The sequence below is a fragment of the Adiantum capillus-veneris genome, chromosome 14, assembly GCF_014529385.1.
Source record: "Adiantum capillus-veneris isolate H3 chromosome 14, ASM1452938v2, whole genome shotgun sequence".
NCBI lineage: Eukaryota > Viridiplantae > Streptophyta > Polypodiopsida > Polypodiales > Pteridaceae > Adiantum > Adiantum capillus-veneris.
Window position 1 is genome coordinate 10,779,163 of NC_140944.1, and position 12,925 is coordinate 10,792,087.

The 12,925-nt window shown below is 43.9% G+C and overlaps 1 protein-coding gene across 1 annotated transcript in view; it reads left to right on the forward strand.

The window, feature by feature from the left end:
- The first annotated feature begins 1,967 nt into the window (after nucleotides 1-1,967).
- Nucleotides 1,968-12,925, forward strand: part of LOC147441892 (uncharacterized) — a 76,258-nt gene continuing 65,300 nt past the window's right edge. The window contains exons 1-3 of the mRNA XM_086528289.1: nucleotides 1,968-2,057; nucleotides 2,134-2,243; nucleotides 2,318-2,363. Coding sequence (XP_086384415.1) covers nucleotides 1,983-2,057; nucleotides 2,134-2,243; nucleotides 2,318-2,363 — 231 coding nt within the window. The 5' untranslated portion in view covers nucleotides 1,968-1,982. The remainder of the gene's footprint in view (nucleotides 2,058-2,133; nucleotides 2,244-2,317; nucleotides 2,364-12,925) is intronic.

Here is a 12,925-nt window from a genome sequence, read left to right on the forward strand (position 1 = left end):
GTGTGATATCATCTCATTCAGGATGTGTCAATGGATAAGCGGTTACAGCTTACCAAGGTTCACATTGATGATAACCTAGTAGATGCTCGTATAAAGAGCTTGGCTACAAAACAATTTTCACATTGCATTTAGTTAATGGATGTAGGGTGAACAAAGTTGTACAACAGTGAATTTGTCACACTTCACAGTTGTACAAGGGTGAAGCTGTCACACTTCACATTTGTATATACTAGCTTAGTCATAGCCACTTACAGCCAGATTGGTGTTTAAATGTTGGGGTAAAGGTCCATGGCCACCCACCTGTGACTACTCTGTCGACACTAACTATATTTACTCTTCATACATTCCATGTGTGGTGTTTCCCCCCATTGCTCTCTCTTCTTCCTTCCCTTCCCGCAAGCACACATAGACACACTCAACCTCTTTGGTGTCCGACCTATGTGAGGTAGTTTGCTCATTATTGGCACAACCTGTAACCTTTTATAACCAACAAAAATATATTTCAACCTTTTTTTGCCTTTATCACTAGACTTCTCAGACCTATTGTTTTGCTTGCAAAAGCAACAGCTATGGGTGTAGACTTGCTACTTGTAGAAGCATTGGAAGTGGCAACAATGACATTCTTCTTTTGCTATGTACCCCCCCCCCCCCCCCCCCCCCCCCCCCCCCCCCCCCCCCCCCTTTTTTTTGAACTAAGCGTCTTGCAACAATACAAAGACGAAGACCATCAAATTTCACATCATCTGGCAATGCATAAAGGTGGAGGCAAATGTTTGATAAGAGCGTCAAGAACTATCTACACAAGAGTACTATTGGGAATAGTCTCTAATGGAAATTAACTACTCATTGAGAACTTTGATTTGTGTTAGAAATATATCCATATCATCCTCCTCGTCCATAACCTTGGACTCTAGATCCTAATTATCCATGTAAACAACTTTTACCAAAATTTGTACCCACGTACAAAGAATATAGCTTATTCCATGTTAGTTTTGTTGTTCGTGTGGACAATTATGTGAACTATTGGGATGCTCAACAAAAATCACAATCAATGCATTAGCATGCCCGTCCTTAACATCCCAACATGTCGACTCGTTAGAAGGAAAAACAACTCTAGCAGTAGACTTGCTAGAACCTGTATCCACAGAACCTGGTCTTACATCATAACCCTACACAATGTTCCAAATTCCCTTTGCAACAACGCCATGTTGTGTTGTCTATGCCCAAATTTGGTCCTTGTTCCCATCCAGCTCGCCCTTATGAGATACCTGTTGTAAAAAAAACATCATTATTGTCAGCCATGGACAATGGCTGCACCTAATTCAAGATGCCTATATCAAGAGTGAATCTAAGAAAAATTGCAAAACCAAGCTATGATATATAGTACCTGTTTTGCAGAAATCTGCAATGTCAAACAACCTACACACAAGGATGAAATATATTGTCATTAGTGGAAATGGAGGTCAAAATGAGACCTAATAAAAATTTGATAGCCCCAATATCAAAGATCTTACTCAAAGATTATGTTGCCATGCCAATGCTCCACCAAAAATCGCCTCAATCAAAGAATGCGAGCTGGAGTGGTTCCGACAATGTTGCCCTAGATGTCAAAACCCTCTCTTGATACCAATTGTTGGAAATAAGACTACAAGAATGCACCTGAAGATGTAGAAGATAAACGAGAAGCTCGAGAGCACACAACATAGAAAGTAGTATTGCTAAGTGTGCCAATAAAAAGATAACTTGCCCTAAAGAGAAAAAAAGTGCCTCCTTCCACGGTCCAAAATGTGTTCACACACATCATTACCATAACATGGTAACAACTTAACAATATATGGTCGTTATTCTCGCGGTAGAGGTTGATAGTTGTCCATGTTTTTGCTTTATAGTCAGCTGCTTAGTATGTTCACTCAGGTAGGTATATGTTGGGAATGCTTGAATTTAGAATTAAATTTCGAGGGTTCGATATACCAAACCATTCGATGAGTCCCGACTCGATGACTTGGAGAGCAATTATAGGTCTTTCTGGCGCAAAACGAACGCGACTGTGTGCAGCTGTGAGAGCGAGAACCTCCATCTCTTCTCAATCCGCGCAGAAGATTTTTATGGGTAACTCATCCAAAACCTTTGCAGAAAACGACGGCGCTCGCACACTCCACACGGCTCAACAAGCAGACCAACGGAACATGCGTCCAACCTCTTCCGACAATGGAGGCGTTTCAGAGCTCCCACGCGAAGGGCATGTGCGCAGAGCTAGAGAGGGAAAAGAAACTGCAAAGTTCCGACTGACTGATTCCTGTGTGCTTGCCTTGCACAGAGGGGACATTACCAAGTGGAGCATTGATGGGAAAACGGACGCCATTGTAAGCTTGAAAGGACCTTTTTGTCTGACTGTTTTTATTTTGTGGCAGTTATTTGTGTATGGGTTGCCTGAGTTTTTGTGTGTGTGTGTGTAGTGATGTACCTGACAATGCACCAAGATGTGTGAGTCCCAATTCATGAGCAACTCTGCTACTGATTGCCACTCTGACATTATCTTCTTGGCCTATACCACATGCCAACTACATATCACACCTTCCTTACTAGGGTGAAAAAAGATGGAGAATTATACACGACTATTGGACTCCAATGTCTAATGTGGGGGAGACAATGACTAAGACTCGACCTAGACTCGATTATGGGGCTGAATTTAGGGCTTGGACTTAGCAAGAAATCATGCCAAACATGGATGTATCAAGAGCGAGAATTCCACCCACGTACATTACGTTAAGGCATGATAACATATACATGTAGGGAAACAACACTATCTCAATGCATGTGACCGACTTGAGGAACGGTTTTTCTTTGTGCTATGGACACAACATGTTTCTCGGGCATACATCCATTTCGAAAGGGCTTTGATGTGGTCGCTATTTATTGAAATTGAACAAATAGATAACTTACCAAATAACTTACTCCATCATCTGTAATTTTTGACTGAAGTGAAACTTGTTGAAACTAAGCTGTTGTTACGAGGGACGCTTACTAGTAGCCTTGATAAGCTTATCACGGTTATTTGTGAGTTTACTAGCCGTGGCTAAGTGTAACCATTTTCGGGAAGTGGTTGGACTGAAAACAATACTCTACCACAGTTTGCAACACTTGAAACACTTCAATACTTAAGAGACAACTGAACAATCAAGGTGAACAAGAGAGTGAGGGAGATGGAGAAGGTGGTGGAGCAGAATGCTCTAGGGTCAGTGGCACTCCAAAGGAGACATAAGCTTGGGGGGTGCAGAGATCAACCTTGAAAGCGATTCAAGTGTGTAGAGATTGTTGGAAATATGGCTATAGGATTGCACGCGAATGTGGAGAAGATAGGAGAAGCTCTAGAGCAAAACACAAGAAGTAGTATTACCGAGTGTGCTAATACAAAGATAAGGCATGGCTTAGTGTTTGGGTGTATATACAAGCGGAGAGAAAAAATTGTCCTAGCACGGGAAAAATGAAACCGGCCCGTAGGGCGGTAGACAGCTTTCACTTGAATCTTTACTTGAACTTCACGACACAAAGGAACTTCGTGAATAAGCCTGTGACTTGAATTCAACACTTCAAAACGAAACACGGCTTGGTAGCTAGAGCGCTCCCAAGCATATAGCGACACCCTGGAGGCCCCAAAGACTAGCGCCCCTTTCGGTATTTCTTTATTCTTATTGCAAATAGACAATCCGAACATTGTCACCTAGCTCTCACCAAGCTGTCCAAACTTGTCCATGACCCAATTTCGCCATTATAACGGCGCAAAAACCTTTGTAGGCCAACAGTACACGACAAGGACACTTTTCCTTGCAATTTGGAAGCTTTCCAATGAGTTGCAGGTCAATTTCAGTGTGTTGTAATTCCCTGTTTTGTCACTGTTAGATGCCCAAAGCCTTGTTTAAGCATCCCGAGGCTCCCCTGGCGATGTCTTGCAGCTTAGGTGCGAAATCCTAAATGTGTAGAAAAACACAGCAGGCTGTAATTTTCCATTTTGGATCGTTTTGGGCGGAGTGAGCACGTCTACGCGTGTCTCAGGTGTTGCCGCACGCAATGGGACAGTTCCCCTTTGAAATGGACGAGTTTTCAAGTGTGAAAACTCTTCGTTTTCGCAATCCTTCGCGATGGAACTGTGCGTACCTGTGGGGATTATCAATCAGCTGATCAAGGTCCTGTACAGAAGGCTCTTGCCTTGGCAAACACACATAAAACCCCAGAACTGTACATGGTCATCTAAGAAGCCCAACTGTGGGGCATTACCATAAGTGCAAAGGGGAGAGAGATGCGCGAGAGCAAATTGTCACGCTACATGAGGCAAGGAAGAAGGCAAGCTTTCCATTAAAGCTGTGATCACCTTCACCCACTACTCATACACACAGTGTAGTCACACCCCGAAGTGCAAAAATAAGCCTCCCTTCTCAAATTGGGCGCTCCCTCTAGGGATGAGCGTGGCAAGTGCACTTGGAGCCGCCATGTGTCTAGTTTGCCTTTTTCGAGTTAATTCCTAGTACTCACCGACTTATAAATATTAAAGTGTAGCGAGGAGTCTAAATGACTTTGAACAGAGCCTAGACACCCTTTTATTGCTCGGATTCCAGTGCAAACTGGCCCCACCATCTCGTGGCAACTTGACCTTCTCGACTACGGGTGACTCTCTCAGCCGTTGGTCGTTTCACACTGGCCACACAATGTCCGGCCATTTGTGACTTCAACAAGAGGGTCCCAAAAATCAAATAAAAATCAAGGGAAAGAAATCAACAACTAAGGTTAATGGTTGCCACGGCCTCGTGACAAAAAAAAGTGTCCCTAAGTGACACATCACTACCATAATATGGCAACAAATGTCCTCTGGTAAATTGGTAATGATGCTGTGAACATGAGCTGACACTCATGTATAGGGAAGTGCCAGATCCTATGTGATGGGGAGTAAGTCCAAAGCTTTCTAATTAGCTTTGAACTTCTCACGAGGCAATCTTTGTGAGAAGATCAGTGGGGTTATCCTTCATAGGTACATAAGCCTAGCTGACCTCTCCTCTACAGAGTGTCTCTCTCTGACTTAATTATGATGCATCTCGATGTGCTTTGTGAGAGTGTCGCAAAGGGGAGCACATACGAATAATCAACAAGCTGAAAATAAATAGAATATCGACCAAAAGAGACGAGGGAGAAGATCGACACAGTATTCGGGACCAAAAGATGGACTGGTCCCCCACTTAGAGAGAATCTTTATTTAGGGAGAATCTTTTTACAAGCACAAGCATCGGAGTAAACTCCATTTAGACTCGATGGTCGTTTCCTTCCCATTTAGGGAAATTCCGAGAGAAGAGCTCTCAATTCTTTTCATGTATGTACAGAGCATAAAGCTCCGCAGACTATTCTCATTCTAATTCGGAATCCACGAGCGTCGGCCGAAGCGTCCTCACTCCTCCTCCGTGATGGAGTATCTGTCACAAGACGGGCACCACGTGCCCGTAGAAAAGAACAGACTGAACAGACTTTTAGCACTTCAATAACAATTGAAGAGAGAGAGAGAGAGAGAGAGAGAGAGAGAGAGAGAGAGAGAGAGAGAGAGAGAGAGAGAGAGAGAGAGAGAGAGAGAGAGAGACGACATGCGACACTGAGTGGCGGAATTCCACCCCAGAGAGTATTGGCCCCAAACCTTGGCGCTCCTTTCGGTATTTCTTTTTATTGTGTCAACACAGTACAAGCCGATACTCCAGACTCTGCATCTTCTCCGGGAAGCATGCCAGAGAATGAGCCCTAACCTCATATCTAAAGGCCCTTGGCCTGAAAAGGAGTTTACAGTAAAAAGCCTTCAAACTCAAAAGCATCTGGTCCAAAAGCAAAGCCAAAAGCTGCCAGCGCAATTTACGAAAATCCGTACAACTTGCCACGTCATCATGTCAACGCAATTTTTGGAAATCTGCCACGTCATCAGTTTGTGTGTGTGTGTGCGTGTGCAGGTCTTGCCTTATTTTAATCCTTTGTCACTTGGGGCCCCGTCGTACGGGGTCCCCATAAGTTGGTATGTAAGGTGCAGCGGAAGTGAAAGTTGAACTTTGCTCAAGATGAGTGCTCCGAACTGTGCTCAAGGGTTCCTTTTACTTAGGGAAGGGAGAGCCTTCCGTTCCTTTAGTGAGAGTGCAATGGACACAAACAAAGTGATGAACACTGTGAATGAAGGTGCATGAGATTGAGAGAGAGAGAGAAGAGAATACGACACCAGAGATATTGTCAAACCCTCCTCCAAGGGCCCCACTCTCGATGGCGAGAGTGGTCTACTATTGATTGCACAATCTGGTACAAGATGCTGATGCAAATTTAAGTGATGCTATGTCGAGGCCGACGGTGTGGACGACGATGACAAATCTAATGCTGGAAACTGAATGCTTGAACTGGTTCTTGTCGGGCTGTTCTTTCTTACTTGGAATCGCTGGATTTGCTACCCTACTATCTGCTGAATTTGCTGGTCTTTCTAGCCAAAAACGCTAGTCCATGGCTGGAAAACGCTAGTGTCGGCTGGCCTTTGAAATGCTGAATTTGGCTGTAGCAAAACGCTAAGTCTACTGGTTGAAATCGTTGATGCTTTAGGATGAAAACCGCCAGGTTAACTGGGCTGGAAAAGCTGTCCTTTAGGGCTGACAAAACGTTGGAGTTCTCTTGAGGGGGGAACGCCAGGGTTCTTAGGGGTCTTGCGTGAGAAGATGCCTATTGAGCAATGCTCCTACTGCCTCTTCTGCGAGGAAGTGCTACTGCTAGGTTTCTATATATACAAACTTAGTAAATTTGCCCTACCTAGTTTCCAACAAAAGTCACTTAAAAATAATAAGTGAGAACTGTTAATAAATAGGGAAAATAGGTCTATGCACTGTAAAAATGCTACTAATGGGTTCTGACTGGAATCTGATGGTCATGCTGTGTGCAACCAGAGGATATGCATCTATTCTAAGTGTCTGGACATGCACGGTCTGCGAATAGAATCACAAAAGTGCGAGATCACTTCCTATTCTAGACTGACTTGGCTGAACTGAACCCTGGTCATGCTGCAGCTTGTCCATGGACACATACGGTTGGATGTGTCATGTGACATGGTAGGACTTCTTCTTCTGCTGCTACTTGTTCTTCTTAGGGTTTTGGCCCCTCCGCCGGCATCTGTAAGTTGGCCCCATTCTTCAAAGCTTTGACACGTCAGCAGGTTGTGACAGTATCTACAAAAAGCACCAACACAAAAGCAACAACTTGTAGAGCGTATTCTCAAGCTTCACCTGCCGCTGCAAGTATGGAAAAGCAACTTCTGTACTCGGACTTCTCGTGATCACTTGCGACTGCCTGGCGGCAAAGTAGCTTTGGCAAGAATAGAATTTTTATTGGCCATTGTGGAAGTGTCGTTACATAAAGCAAATGTCTAAACAAAGTGGAAGTGTCGTAACATAGCTTAAAAAATGGCTTCACATTTTGCAAAATAAACTACAAACATTATTTGTGTAATGAAAACATTGTTATATATAATGCAAACCTCTTTGGACCTCAAGAAAGAAGAGAGCAGGGCGCTAGGTTGCTTTTACAGACTTCTGGAGTTGGTAGAATTAGTCGGCGAGCTTCTCGCTAGAATAGTTGAACCCATGGGGTCCTGGAATAGTAGGAGGAGAGTGTGGACTGGCGACAGCTCTAGAGAGAGAGAGAGAGAGAGAGAGAGAGAGAGAGAGAGAGAGAGAGAGCCCAAGAGGGAGCATTACCTAGTTTTTGCTTTATTTTTTTAGTAGGATAAGTGGGCATCCAATCACTTTTTAAAAATAATGTGAACCTGTTCAAAAACTCAATAAAAACTGTGCGAGCTAAAAACTGATGCTATAGGTACTTCCCAAGCGTCCCTAGATGCAACCTCACGTACAAATGCAATGCAGACATAGATTTCCTCGTGGGAATGTATCTTCTTTCTTGGAAAGCACTTAAGAATGTTCAACTTTTTAGAAAAAGCTTCTCAAAACCCATCCTTATTCGTGTGCCTATGTTGCTAAATTGGCTTTATTTGACAGAAAAATAATTCTAAATGAATTATTGGATTTATAAGTGAGAGGGTTTTCTCGATTGGGACACCAAGAAAAATAATTCTAAATAATTATTGGAGTTTTAAGTGAGAGGGTTTTTCTCATTGGAGACATCCGAATACAGAGTATTCCTAGTGCATCATTCAGAGTAATGACGGGAGCACTGAGAACGAGAATATCTGTAAGGCCACTAGGAACGGGTACTTCTGATACGTCACATCGGATGGGTAACAGAGAGCATCGGAAAGAAGTATCCGACCATCCGAGAACGGACATCTCTGATGCGTCATAGGAAGGGTGACAGAGCATCGCGAAGGAGATTGTACCGTAAGTTCATTAGGAAAGGACTAGGTGATTGGTATTCGTGATGCGTCACAAGGTGGGTGACGGGTGCATCGGAAAGGGAATATGTCACAAGATGAGCACCACGTGCCAATAGAAAAGAACAGACAGAACAGACTTTTAGCACTTCAATAACAAGTGAACTGAGAGAAAGAGAGAACACATGACACGGAGTGGCGGAATTCCACCCCATAGAGTATTGGCCCCAAACCTTGGCGCCCCTTTCGGTATTTCTTTATATTGCATCAACACAGTACAAGCCGATACTCCAGGCTTTGCACCTTCTCCAAGAAGCATGCCAGAGAATGAGCCCTAACCTCATATTAATAGGCCCTTGGCCTATGAAAAGAAGTTTACATGAAAAGCCTTCAAACTCAAAAGCTTCTGGTCCAAAAACAATGCCAAAAAGCTGCCATCGTAAATCATGGAATTCCGTACAACTGCCACGTCAACAGTCAGCACAAAACGCGGAGTGTTCGTACAATTGCCACATCATCTGCTTTTGAGTAATTCTTGGTGTGTGTGTGTGGGTCTTGCTTTTTTTATTCCTTTATGTCACTTGGGCCCCATCGGATGGGGTTCCATAAGTTGGTAGGACTTCTTCTTCAGTTACTTGTTCTTCTTAGGGTTTAGGCCCCCCGGCCGTGATCTGAAGATTGGCTCTGCTCTTTACTGACTTGACACGTCAGCAGTTTGTGACATCCCTCCTTCTTGAAAGAGAGTAATCATCCGCGATTACAGCATATCTGCAAAACAACTCAAGTTAGCTTAATTTTTTTTCTCGAGGGTCATTCCGAGGGACAATTAGCTTGCTATAGTTTTTTGTTAAGGAGTTGGCTTCTGTAACAAACTTGGACACTTCAAGTCAAGATTGTACTGCGACACAGTAGAGATTTACTTCAAAACAGTTCACAGTTCACAATTGATTCGACATGACCCGACGGAGTTCCGTACCTAGAGATATTGGCTCCAAAGACTGGCGCCCCTTTTGGTATTTCTTTTTGTATTAATCTGTGCTCAAAGTACAAGGGAGTGGGATGGTTCTCACTCTCAGACTTCAGTAACAAGCTCTTCAAAAATAAAGCAAAGCTTCCAAAAGTTTCTAAAAAAAATTGCGTAGAATTTTCAGCAGCCCAAAAAGCAATTTCCGTACAGTTGCAGAGTGAAAAGCGGGGGTCCGTACGGCAGCCATGTCAGTGGAATTTTCGTCGCAATTTTCGGAACCTGCCACGTCAGCCTGTACCCGCTTTTCACAGGCCTTCCAACTGGGGTTTGTGTGTATCTGCTGCACCACTTGTATGCCACGTCATCAATTTGTGACATATCCCCCTCTTGAAAGCATTGTAATCGCCCTCGATTACGCTTGCAAAAGAGACAGAGGCCATAAATTGTCTTAGTAGACACTGACTGTTAGTACTGACGCACTAGGAACACACATCTAGCACATGTAGCAATCGACATTCACATCTCAAGACATTACATGACAAATCACATTCAACAATCATTCCAATCTCAGACCATCATTAATCGGCAACGTATTTAGCAATCACATCTAGATCCAGTTGGGACTTCTCAGATGTTCGATTGACTAATCCTTGTTGCAATCATGTCTATAGATTTATCAGACCGAAATGCCGCAGTCATTTCGTATATTAGTTCCTGCACTTAAACAAGTCAAGTACAAATCAATGTCATATTATCGGGAGTTCCAGTTCTTAAAGTCATTACAACAGAATACTGTCAGCTCACAGTATCCCTGAAACTCAAAAGAGACATCACTGACTTTAGTATAAAAAATCGGGGCAATCTGTTGACAAAGGAGTGAAGTGACTCCTTTTTTGTGCATACCCGTTGCACCAAATTCCGCCCAAGCTGAGTTCGGGGTTCTATCGGTATAGACTATGCTAAACCGAATGCTTCAAGGTAAAGGTTCACAATCTGAGGAGTATCTGCCAGGTCCTCCTCCTCCGTCCACTTCACATCCAATGTGGGATAGTTCTTGAATTTAACCAAGACCCGCCTTATCACTTTACCTTTTATCTTTCTATCTTTATGTGCCAATATCTGTTCTGGAACGAGTATCTCCTCGTTTTGCTCCACTTCGGGTTGCTCATCTGGCTCCCATCATCGGGCACGTCGCCTTTAAAAGGCTTCAAGAGACTCACATGAAAAGCATTGTGAATTCTCCAAGTATCGGGCAACTTCAGTCTAAAGGAGACATCATTTATCTTTTCGAAAATCTGGAAAGGTCCATAGTATCTCATGCTAAGCTTTGGAAAAAGCCGCTCCTTTCTCTTTTTCTTTCTCAAGCGTGCCTTCTCAAAACGTAAGGGCACCCAATCGTTCTCCTTTAATTTCAAATCGCGACGATGTCGATCTGGTACCTTTTTCTGTCTTTCCTGAGATTTCTCCAAAGCCTCCCGGACCTTGGCAAAAGCAGTGTCCAAGTCCCGTGTGTACTGGTTGGCTTCAAAAATCTTATCTTTCGTGTTTAGGAAGGGTGGAACCTTCGTAGCATCTTCAATAATCTCAAATGGCGCCTTCCCCGTCAAAGAGTGAATCGTGTTATTGTAGGCAAATTTCACCAAGGGCAAATACTTTTCGGATTGAGTCTTCTGATCCGAGATGTAAGACTTCAATAAATTGAGTAGGACTGAATTTGCAATCTCTGATTGCCCATCTGATCTATCTGCGGGTGGAAAGATGATGAGATCTGCAACCGCGCGCCAATGCTGTCCCAAATCGCCTTCCAAAACAAACTCTTGAATCGGGGATCTTTGTCAGAGACAATTGTCTCAGGCATGTCATGTAATCTGAAAATCTGTGAAATGAACAGTCTCGCTAAATGATCCGGCTTGACTGTTTCTTCACTTCAATGAAGTGAGTTTGCTTGCTAAATCTGTTGATGACAGTTCAAATGTCATCATGCTTACTCTGAGTCTTCGGGAGATCAAAAATGAAATCCATTGCAATACTTTCCTAGGGGCGGGTGGGTATGGGTAAAGGCTGTAACAATCCCTGTGCTTTATGCCTGTCAATGTCACGTGCACATCTAACCCTATGTGTACGTGGACAAGCTATTTCATGACTAGGGTTCAGTTCAGTTCAGTCAGCCTAGCTTAGGAAGTGTTCTGGCACTTTTGTGAGTCTGTTCGCAGACCGTGTGTGTCCAGGCACTTAGAGTAGATGCATATCCTCTGGTTGCACACAGCATGGCTATCAGATTACGTTCAGAACCCATCAGGAGCATTTTTACAGTGCACAGACCTATTTTCCCTAGTTTAGGCATTTTTCACTTATTATTAATAAGTGACTTTGTTGGGAAACTAGGTAGGGCAAATTTGACAAGCAGATACATAAAAAAACCTAGTGGTAGTGTATTCTGGCAGAAGAGGCAGCAGGGACTTGGTGTCCGACAGTGCACCTTCTCATCAAGACTCCCCAGCAGGCCAACCTAGCGTTTTCCAGCCAACAGACCAAAGACCAGCCTAGCGTTTTTCATCAAGATTCAGCCCTGGCGTTTTGCAGTTGCCGATTAGCCTTGGCGACAGTAGATCTTTGAAGACTCCCTAGCGTTTTTGCATCAAGAAGCACATCAGCCCAGCGTTTTGCAGATTCTCGGCGACGGATTCAGCCCTAGCAGTAGCGTTTTCAGTTTTCAGCATATAGATACCGAAGAACAAGTCCCGAACCTTGCAGATTTCACCTTCCTGCAACAGATCCTCGCCGCACGGTTAGATCAGCAAGAGTTTGCAGATTCAGCCCAGATTTCAGCATCTGCGTTATCAGCGCGTCGTCGTCGCATCGTCGTCATTGCCGTCGTCACCGACATAAGAGTCAGAATTCAGCAGATACAAGATTTGCAGATTTTAGCCCTTAGCGTTTTCAGATTTCAGCCGGTCTCGTTGTCGTCAACATCGTCGGCAAGTCCATAGCATTGTAGAGATTTGTGCAATCAATAGTAGACCGCTCTCGCCATAGAGAGTGGGGCCTTTGGAGGAGGAGGGTTTGACAACATTCTGGTGTCGTATTCTTCTCTCTCTATCTCTCAGTCTCAGCACCTTCATTCACAGTGTTTGCCAGTTTGTTTGTGATCATTTGCACTTTGTTACTAAAGGAACGGAAGGCTCTCCCTTCCGTAAGTAAAATTGATTACAGTGCGGAGCACTCATGCTAAGCAAAGCTCAACATTCATTTCTGCTGCACCGTACATTGGTATCAGAGCTTTGACAATGTTCTGTATCACTCAAGGAAAGAACCACGAGAATTTTTTTTGCTTGTTGCGGTCGCACGTAACCCAAGTCCTCTTGGGCGTGTCGATCCTAATCGTGTTTTTGAAGAGTGACAGGAAACCCAAGAAAGAAGGGCTTGTCCAGTCTTCCCTTGTGCCTCTTTTCACTCATTGAGAGCGGATCGTGCACTTAGCGGCCGGCCAATCAATGTTGAGGTGGGAAAAAGCAACCTTGGTGTGAGCGCAAGGCTGCCAAGGGGTGCGCCCGTGGAAAAGAGTAGAGCTCGGG